The sequence below is a fragment of the Solanum stenotomum genome, chromosome 3 (assembly GCF_019186545.1).
Source record: "Solanum stenotomum isolate F172 chromosome 3, ASM1918654v1, whole genome shotgun sequence".
NCBI lineage: Eukaryota > Viridiplantae > Streptophyta > Magnoliopsida > Solanales > Solanaceae > Solanum > Solanum stenotomum.
This window is the reverse complement of record NC_064284.1, coordinates 11,939,176-11,949,555: the sequence shown is the minus strand read 5'-3', so window position 1 is coordinate 11,949,555 and position 10,380 is coordinate 11,939,176. Positions and strand designations below refer to the sequence as shown.

The window sequence follows — 10,380 nt, the reverse complement described above, 5'->3', positions numbered from 1 at the left end:
AGATTGAAAAACCGAACAGTTCAACCCTGTCGCAATAACACTCAAAAGAGTGTACTTATTGAATCTTACCATAACTGGTATCCCGTGGAATTAGTCGAGGTGAGGGAAAGACGCTCTTGGTTAAAACCAAAATTGTTGCAAACAAAGCTAACCATTGACTTAAGCAATTTAAAAGGCATATTAGTTCCCATCAATTGATACTTGTTAGGTTTCTCCTCTTTCTAAGCATGACGGTAAGTATAGACTGACGTGAACTCAAATTAAAAATTATTAAGTCAAAATCAATAAGTCACTTTGGTACCAAAAATTTCCCATAAAATGGAAACATAATATAGTTAATTAATTCAAGTTTGCATGAGCTACTGATAGTGCCAATTAATAGTAAATTAATCCAAACTTTGTCAGCAAAAAGTGCAAGTATTTCTAGATTGGCCAATGTTGTGTACTGATTAATTTAGTGAGTACAAGGAAGGAACCTTCTATTCCCCCTTAGTTATTAATCCCTCCGTTTTAAAAAAAAAAATGTATTTTTTGATTTGACACGAAATTTAATCTTATGATCTTAAATTAAAGTTATGTCAAATATATCAAAATATTCTTTAATTTTGTGGAAATGTTGCCAAAAAGGTAAGGAATCTTTTTTTTTTGAAACAAACTAAAAAGTAAAGTAGGTCATTTTTTTTTAATCGGAGGGAATATTTTGAAAAAATATGTTGAAAAAGGAATTTCATTTTTATTTATATTTGCGAATATGTATTCTTGTTAACCTTAAGTACATGATTAGCATATGCTATGCCGATGTATATTGTGATATTGATAATAATCCACTCATAAAAAGTCATAAAACTGCTAAGATGTTTCTTTTCTTATGACGTTCACATAGGAAGAATTAAGAATATTATGTATTATTTTTTCTTACTAATCAAATCAATTACGCACTTAGTTTTTCCTATGTTGGCCGGCTGATGTAACCCTAATTAAATTAAATTCCTAATTAATTGTCAACTGGTTCCACTAAATTTGGGATTCACTCTCCAACGTTAATTGTGGATTTTGAGAATAATTACTACATTCCCGCTTCTAAAAGTTTATCCAAACAAGCTATAAGTCCTATTGCGTTAAACGTAAATAGGTTTGATAATGTAAGTCCTCACTTTCAATAATAGTTGTTCATTATACTAAAAATATTTGTCCAATTTAGAAAATCAAGAGATAACTTTTTGTGTCCATTTTACGCTTGTTATTAAATACTGTAGGATGATATGGTAATATTATCCTTATTATTTATTGTTTCTTAAGAGGTGTGTCAAGTCAATAGTGGACAACTATTATCGTCAAGTGAATAATTGACAACTATTGTTGGACAGAGGGAGTACTTCATGGGTTCACTTTTACTTGTCCACTATTCCAAAAATAGAATTTTCATTTGCACTTGTCACTTAGCATTATTTACTTAATTCTTAAATCATTTTTTCAATAATATTCCCTCTGTTCCTATTTATATGTCATCATTTTAGATTTCACGTCACTTAAGAAATTAAGTAAGATTATCATTGTACCCTTAGTCAAGTTTTCAAGAAGTGAACATAAATTAATTTATTTTGATTAATTAAATCGATCAATAAACATGAATTAATCATTTAGTTTTTCTATATTGATCAAATTCATGCTTTCAAGGCCAATAACTCTCAAGAATAAAATAGGAAGAATAGTGTTATAGTATTGATTTTGTGAAGTGACAAGTATTAAAGAACATTTATTTTTAATAAGTACAACATGTAATTAAGAACGGAAGAAGTACCAAACATCAATTAATAGAGATTGGTTTTGGACCAATGACGAAAAGGTTTGACATTGTTTTCTTGTTTTAATAAAAGAAACCATAGGAGTAGTTATCATGATGATTTATAGTTAAAAAACAGTAAAACAATGGAGTTGACATGTTCCACTTCTTGGCTATTTACCTTGTTCTATTTCCTATAATATTCACAACTTTGGAAGCTTCTAATGAGAGCAACAATATTAATCTTGTGCCGTTTATCTAATATAATAATAAAATAAATTAAAGTGTATAATTCTCTAAAAAAAGCATATAAGATTTGTTTCTGCAAAAGGAAATATTTTAGCTTGTATACTTCATTGTTTAAACCAAAAATTGCTCCACTATACTAGNCTATACATATACAAAAGAAAGCAATTGTATAATCTGTTTTGGTATACATATACAAAAAGATCAATTGTATAGAGTGAGAGAGGCGAGTTAGCAAGCGAGATCTGGGAGAGGGGAACGAAAATATATGTATATATACAATTTTCACGCATTTTATACATTTGCGTTTTTGTATAAAGTGAGATAGTGAGATCTGGGAGAGTGGCGAACGAGATCTGGGAGAGGGGAGAGAGGGGAACGAAAATATATGTATATATACAATTTTCTCTCGCTTTATACAAACACAAACGTACTTTATACACTTGCGTTTGTATAAAAAACGAGAGAGGCGAGGGAGAGAACGAGAGTGGCGAGCGAGATTCACCAGGAGATAGGTGAAATAGCAATAGTTTGCTATGAGGTGCAATTAAATCAAACTATATTTATAGCATTTAATTTGAATTAATAGTTTGCTATTATATACAATTTTCCCTATAAAATAAATTAAAGTGTATAATTCTCTAAGAATTTTTTTTTTAGCAAAGAGCATATAAGATTTGGTTTTGCAAAAGGAAATATTTTAGCTTGTATAGTACTTCATTGTTTAAACCAAAAATTGCTCCACTATACTAGCTTTGGTTGTTTGAGGTTACTACTATTTTTTCTCTTTTCAATTTTTCCACTACTAAAAACAGGTCAAAAACCGAGGGTCAAAATTAAGGTGGATAGGTTTAATGAATCGACTTAGTCCCTCAATTTCTTTCACAGTTTTATGGATTGACTCTATCTCAATTTTTTACCTGTTTTTAGCAAGTTTAGCAGAATGAAATATTTTTAAAAAGTAAATACTTTTCTTCTCATGCCGGTAAACTTCAAATATTAAAAAGTTAGCATAGCTTTCATAAAATACTCTAAAGCCGAATTAAAGTGGACTACCAAAATTCTGGTTTTTGTTTGGTATCTTTGTTAATTTTAAAGTAACGTCATGACCACAAAATATCATAGAATAGGCAAAATGATTTTTTAAACAAAATGGATTAAATCGTAAACACACACACAAAAAAAAAATTGTACTGTTAACACATTTACACCAACAAGTTTTATTTTTAAAAAAATTGTGATTAATCAAACTTTTTTTGGATGGTCACCTGTTTTTTTTTTAAAAAACTAATAATTAAATTGTAGGGAAGGGGAAATGAGAGATGGGATTACAAGATGAGAATAGAACCATCACCAATAAAGTGAAAATTCATGTAGCCAAACAATTGAGTTATTAAGAGTGTCGTTTGGGTGGTTACCTATGATTATTGTGTGGCGGAACAGGGCAAAATTTTTGTGGGAGTGGGCTCCGTGGTGGAAAAGACCATGTGAGGAGGAGATAGCGAAGGTATCAATAAGGAGGTGTGAGAGTTTGACCGAAGAAAAACTAGAAGACGGTGATCCGATATGACATGACATATCTCTAGCTTATCGCGGACATGACTCAGAATTGCTAGGTGTTATAGTGCTTTTCCAAGGGAGATGGAGGGAGCTAGTCTCCTTTTCTCATCTTCTTCTTATTTAGTAGTTTTACTTTGATTGTGCCATTTTGTTGTTATCTTTCTTTCTATCTTGTTATGATTACACTTCTTTTAAGCTGAGAGTCTATCTGTTTTCCATGGTAAGGATTAGATCTGAGAATATACTAACCTCCCCAAACCCACTTATGGGGTTTAGGGCATGTTACTATTAAAATTTCTGACTCCGCCACTAGGTTGAGGAGGGACCTGTACTCCCTTGATTCCGAACTTATGGCGGGTCACAGGGAACTAATTTCTGGTTATTTTAAAAGATGATGGTTAAGGTTAGTTTGCGTCATGAAATTTAGAATGTAGACTGTAGAGCCACCAAATCAGGCTAAGAACCAGATTTTAAAGTCCAAGGCCATGGGAGCTAATCGGTTGCTCTATGTTTAATTTAATATTTCTTTTCACAGACAAACTCTCCCTGTCAAGTCCTTTTTGAAGTAGTAGTTAAATTAGTTACTACTATTACATTACATCCAATAGCATCAAGACAAAATATATCGAAATTATCAATTGACACAAGAAACAACGCCCATGAAAACTATTATATATGAAACCCCACTTCACCTGTTTAGTCTTTCTTTTAACCAGCTTTAGTTTCTTGAATTAATAAAGAGACCAAAAGAAAAAAAAGAAGAATAAGAATGATTCATGATATGGCTAATGTTTTTCTATCACTTGAGCCTTGTAATGGTGATCAAATTGGTTATGATCCTATGGAAAATGGCCTTTATCTTAGTCATCACAAAGAACTGTCTTATTCTCTTAATCCTTACACATCTGTTTTGAAGAGAAATGCTCCTACCAATAGCATGATCATTTCAACCTTATCTAATGACAGTGGGAGTTTTAAAAGGCTAAGGAGAACCCCAAGTCTTGGTGAGTCTTTTGGAAGCAGCACTTTTTATAGTACTGATAGCAGCAGCAATTGCAGTTTACCAAGAATTGGTAGCACTAATAGTGTGAATAGCTTGTCATTGCAACCAGGGCTTCATTTTCGCGATCATGTTTGGGCATTGAACCAAAGGTACCTTGCTGCTGAGGCTATTGAAGAGGCAGCAGCTGATATAATTAATCAGGAGGAGGAAAATGGGGAAGGTATGAAGTTAGTCCAGCTTTTAATTACTTGTGCTGAAGCTGTGGCTTGTAGAGATAAGTCCCGTGCATCGGTGTTGTTATCGGAGCTACGTGCCAGTGCATTAGTATTTGGGACGTCTTTCCAGCGCGTAGCGTCCTGTTTCATGCAGGGGTTGGCTGATAGGCTGGCTCTGGTGCAGCCGCTTGGCACGGTTGGTTATGTTGCTACCCCTGCTATGAATAAAACAGACATTGCCTTGGAGAAGAAAGAAGAAGCTTTGAGGTTGCTTTATGAGACATGCCCACATATTCAGTTTGGTCATTTTGTGGCTAATTGCTCGATATTGGAAGCCTTTGAGGGAGAGAGTTTCATTCATGTGGTTGATTTGGGAATGAGCCTTGGTTTGCCTCATGGTCACCAATGGCGTCGTCTTGTTCAGAGTCTTGTTAATCGCCCTGGACAGCCCCCACATCGCCTTAGGATCACTGCTGTTGGACAGAATATCGAGAAATTGCAAATTATTGGAGATGAGCTTGAGGACTATGCAAGAAGCCTTGGTATAAATTTGGAGTTTTCAGCTGTGGAAAGCAACTTGGAAAACCTTAAACCAAAGGACATCAAAGTATACGATGGTGAGATCCTCGTGGTTAACAGCATTCTTCAGCTCCATTGCGTGGTGAAGGAAAGCCGCGGTGCTCTCAACTCTGTTCTGCAGGTAGTTCATGAACTTTCTCCAAAGATTCTAGTCCTTGTGGAGCAAGACTCGAGTCACAACGGACCCTTTTTTCTCGGGAGATTCATGGAAGCACTGCATTATTACTCTGCTATCTTCGACTCCCTTGATGTCATGCTGCCTAAGTATGACACCAGGCGAGCCAAGATAGAGCAATTTTACTTTGCAGAGGAGATTAAGAACATTGTGAGCTGCGAGGGACCAGCTAGAGTGGAAAGGCACGAGAGGGTGGACCAATGGCGTAGGAGGATGAGCCGAGCAGGTTTTCAAGCAGCACCTATTAAGATGGTGTCACAAGCCAAACAGTGGCTTGCTAAAGTGAATGGACATGAAGGATTCACCATTACAGAAGAGAAGGGTTGCTTGGTTCTTGGATGGAAATCGAAGCCTATCGTGGCTGCCTCTTGCTGGAAATGCTGATCGATCATATGATCATCTTCTACAACAATGTCATTTTAGTGTGCCTATTTTCAATGTGGAGTTCAACAATAAGAACATCTGATAAATTGAGTGTCATTTTTCAGATGGAGTTTGTGATGAAATAAAGTTAGGCAAACATTTTTATTTTGGTTTTTTGGTGTATAGCTTCGACATTTCTTTCATTTTTTTTATCCTATTTTTCCTTCCCACAATCCCAAGTTGTCTGTCAAAAATGTACATGTTATTAGTACTTTCCCGGATTGATATTTACAAATTACAGGGATTGTACATAAAGAAAAGACATTATCTTGTTCCACTGCATATACACATTTGAAGTTCGATTAACTCAGGTTGAGCTCTGTTACTTAGTCGTGTTTAACCAAGCTTTTTATATTACTAAGTCAATTCGAGACTGAAGCGTACATGTTTTCACTTATGGAATGTTTCTAAATTGAGACTATAATCATTTGATATTCAATATTCACTGACCTGATTAATCCAGATTCTCATTGTATCAAAGAAAAAACTCTCGAGTGTTTCACTATTTCTTTGATTAAGATGAACGAATTTCATTCATACCACAACATACATTGCTGACTACTATAGAAATAAATTAAACTCAAAACACTAAACGAAGCAAACCTTAAGGGGAGATCTCTAAAATTTTCCGAAAAATAAAGATAGGCAAGGAGGGTAATTTAGGCAATTCAGTTTTTAGGAGTGGCACCAATTTAATGGCAAAGAGGAACCTGAGGCGAAAGTGAGAGAGAAAAATGGAGAGTTTTTGCATTGTAGGAGCTAATCCTTGTGTTTCTTCTTCTTCACTTTCTTCCAAAACCAGTAGCTTATCCTGCGCACTCTCTTGCAGGCTTATCCTTAACCCCATCAAGAAACACCATAATTTAGCTGCATTTCAACCAGCAGTTCATCTTTTTGCGAGTACCCAATCGCTCCCCCCTGGCTCCAAAAGGAACCATACAGCTCGTATATTCCTTCCCCATTTGGTTGCTTCCATGGTATGTTAAACTCTCTTCTAATGGTGTATTTTAGTTGAATTTTTGCTTACCCAATTGTATTTTGGGGTCAATTTGTTGTTTCAGGAGGAAGTGGAGGAGACATATATTATGATTAAGCCTGATGGGGTTCAAAGAGGACTTGTATGCTCTTCAGCTTTTTCTTCTTTGTTTCGACTTTGGATTGTTAAAAAAAATTATGAAGAGCAAAACCCATTATTCTTAGCTCTTTGTTTAAGTTTTTGTTTAATGTTCTTGTTTAATTATGATAGGTTGGAGAGATTATTTCAAGATTTGAGAAAAAGGGGTTTAAGCTAACTGGATTGAAGCTTTTTCAATGCCCCAAAGAGCTGGCTGAGGTTTGTCTTTTCTGGAGCTGAGTTTCAATGTGAATAACAAAAATGAATTTCAATTACTTAGCATTCCTACAGTTCTATTTATGCCCTAATCCACCCCCACCCCCAACACAAACACACACGTTCTCGCGAAACCTCTTTTACCTCCCTCCCTACCATTTAAGGCTTGGAGTTCCTCTAAAGTATTCAATATGTTCACAGAATTTCGCTTCTCAAATGGTGTAACTGTAGGAAGTAGGAACCATAGGATGAATTTTGATGATGCATCTGGATTAGAAGTTTAATCTTTAACAATATTCATGTCACAGTTTCATATAGGTTGGACTAATGGGAAATAAAAAGAAGCATGAATCTAATGGGAAGTAAAGAAACGCAATCCTGTACAAAATAGAAGTAGGACCTTCACATACAGATGAATCCTTTTTAAGCAGTAGCTAATGGATTGTTTGACAATTAATTTCATATGTACTATTAAGATTGTATTGATTTTTCTACTTTTAGTTACTTTTTTTGCTTTCAGAAAACTAGAGATTTGTGTTGTTATGTTTATTTTGTCGATCAGGAAAAAAGAATTGTATTACTATGTTAGTGTTATGAATCATTTCTCAAGTCTATTTGTAGTATTTATTTCCTGTTAATTTTGTAGTTTTGGTTGTAGTTGCTCAGAAATTCTTAATTGTTACAGGAACATTACAAGGACCTGCAATCCAAATCATTCTTCCCCAAGCTGATCGATTACATTACCTCTGGTCCTGTTGTCTGTATGGTAGGATTCTTTCCATTTAGCCCATTTCCATCATTCACCAGTTGAAACCAAGCTATATGAAAGTCCAATGAGTTTTACCCTATATTGTGTCTTTGACGATCTGCCGATCTTCCTAATTTCTTTGATTGTATTCTATCTCTGGCAAGGCCTGGGAGGGTATTGGTGTTGTAGCATCTGCTCGCAAGCTAATAGGAGCAACTAATCCTCTAAATGCTGAGCCAGGGACAATCAGAGGAGACCTTGCTGTTCAAACAGGAAGGTCGGGACAACAGATATTAGTGTTTTGTTTACTCTTTATTGTTCAATAAGTACACAGTCATTGTACTTCAACTTCTCAATATTGCCAAGCACTTACTGGATTTCCATGACAATCTGTTTGCAGAAATGTGGTACATGGAAGTGATAGCCCTGAAAATGGCAAGCGTGAAATAGGTAAAATGTTTGCTAAAGCAACATCAGAATCACTTAATCTGGTTTCTGCACTATGTTTGTTTGCCTGATAGAGTCATTACATGTCTAAAAGTAGTGACTTCAATTTCCATGTCTTTGAGAATAAGTAAAATTTTGCCTGGATATTTATTCGACTACAAACGAGCTCACAGTAATGTTAAAAGATGATAATGCTGCACTCCGCCTTCACTTGGGGTTATCACCCCCAGTGTTGAAATTGTCATTGGATGGCTTTACCTAGATGCTTTTTCTATTCAGGAATGATACTTTTCTTGGTTTTGTACTTTAAAAATGTTCTAGTAAGTGTTGCAATGGTCGCCCCATTCATATTTAACTTGTCGTGTGAACAAATGGAGGAAAAGAACATTGTTTTACTGAGATATGATTCTCCAGTTCACTGCCTAAATCTCTCTCTCATCTCTGTTTTGCTATAATGTGCCTTTGTCTTCACTTTCCTTTGTAACTTTACCTATGGTAACAATGATAGGGTAATCATGAGGAAAGACCAGAAATGAAGTTATGTTGAGGATATCTATACCATCACTCTTTTTATGAAAATACCCCATTTTCTTTAGTTTATCTATCTTATTGTTTATAACATAATCAAAATGGGATACCTAAAGAGACGTCACCTTTTGAGACGGTAGAGCTTAAACAGACTGCAAAATATGCAGTATGTGCTTGTGATGAGCCTCAAGTAATAAAAACTTATTCCAGGAGGCCAAAATAAACAATTAAGAAACTTGTCATGAGACAGTTTGTATTGGGTGGTTTTTTCTGTAGAAATAGGGGCAGGACAGTTGGAAAAGGGTATTCAGAAAATAAAGAAAAGGGAATTCTGGGAGGGTTTCTATCCTCTCGAATGTCTAGAAAGGTTGTGATCTTTATGATTATACAACTAAAGTTCATTATTGTCTTATGATGTGATTTATTATGTCAATAGTGTACTTGTGATTGTTTTGTTTTCAGACTTCTTGTTGTAATATCAGTGTATCTAGTGTGAAACAGCAGTATTTGTTCCTTTATTTACTATTTCAGCAGTAAAGTCTATCAGCTTGCCTGTTCATTCCTCATATAGATGCTTTTTTGACTCGCCTTGTTCATCCACCACCAACCTACTCAAGTTGTTAAATTCTAAAACAAGCTCTCTATGATGACTATGAAGAAGTCAGAGATCTTGTTCAAGACTGTTGTTTGTTGTTAAAGTAAGATGACTGAGGAGTTGATTCATGTTGAGAAGAAACTGAGACCATCTATAATTAGGATGTTTTCAAGTGAAATGGTTAAGTAGTTCTTATACTTTCTAATTTAAGATTTTTGTGCTGATTGAATTGAAAACAGAAAGGGAATTGATGTAATATATCTGTTCATTTCCTTTCTGCAGCTCTTTGGTTCAAAGAAGGTGAACTTAGCTCATGGACACCAGCTCAACAGCCTTGGTTGACAGAATAATGTCTCAAGGAGATATGACTCATCACTAGGATGTGGAGGTTTCAGTTTCCTTAATCTGCAGGGGAAGGATGAATTCAATTTTGTAATACTATCATTCTGCCATTGCAATTAACGTTTCTTTAAAAAAAAAAAAAAGTGTGCTTGTAGTAATTCCAAAGGGCTCATTAGAAGAGTTTTCTGGTTTCTTAGAAGAGCTTGAACACCTTCTTGAATGAAATTGGACGCATTACGTGTTCTGAATAATGGTATACTAAACTTTTGATTTCAGTGGATAATTGGATTCGCTTTGGACTTGTCAACTCAATTTTAAAACAATTCAAAATAGCGAAATAATTGTTTAAAGCATTTGTACATTGTGACAGACTATTAGGATATATCCTTCCTTACAGTTACATATG

At 34.9% G+C, this 10,380-nt stretch overlaps 2 protein-coding genes across 2 annotated transcripts; both read left to right on the top strand.

Moving 5' to 3' along the window:
- Window positions 1–4,430: 4,430 nt before the first annotated feature.
- LOC125857579 (GRAS family protein RAD1-like) lies at window positions 4,431–6,020 on the top strand. The gene has a single exon (XM_049537189.1). The coding sequence runs from the start codon at window positions 4,431–4,433 to the stop codon at window positions 5,943–5,945; it is 1,515 nt and encodes a 504-aa protein (XP_049393146.1). The 3' UTR covers window positions 5,946–6,020.
- A 665-nt stretch (window positions 6,021–6,685) lies between these two features.
- On the top strand, window positions 6,686–10,161 carry LOC125857586 (nucleoside diphosphate kinase 2, chloroplastic). The gene is made up of 7 exons (XM_049537198.1): window positions 6,686–6,961; window positions 7,046–7,102; window positions 7,231–7,317; window positions 8,000–8,080; window positions 8,227–8,339; window positions 8,463–8,512; window positions 9,915–10,161. Exons 1-7 carry the CDS (start codon window positions 6,719–6,721, stop codon window positions 9,980–9,982), a joined length of 699 nt encoding a protein of 232 aa, XP_049393155.1. The 5' UTR covers window positions 6,686–6,718; the 3' UTR covers window positions 9,983–10,161.
- The last annotated feature ends 219 nt before the right edge of the window (window positions 10,162–10,380 follow it).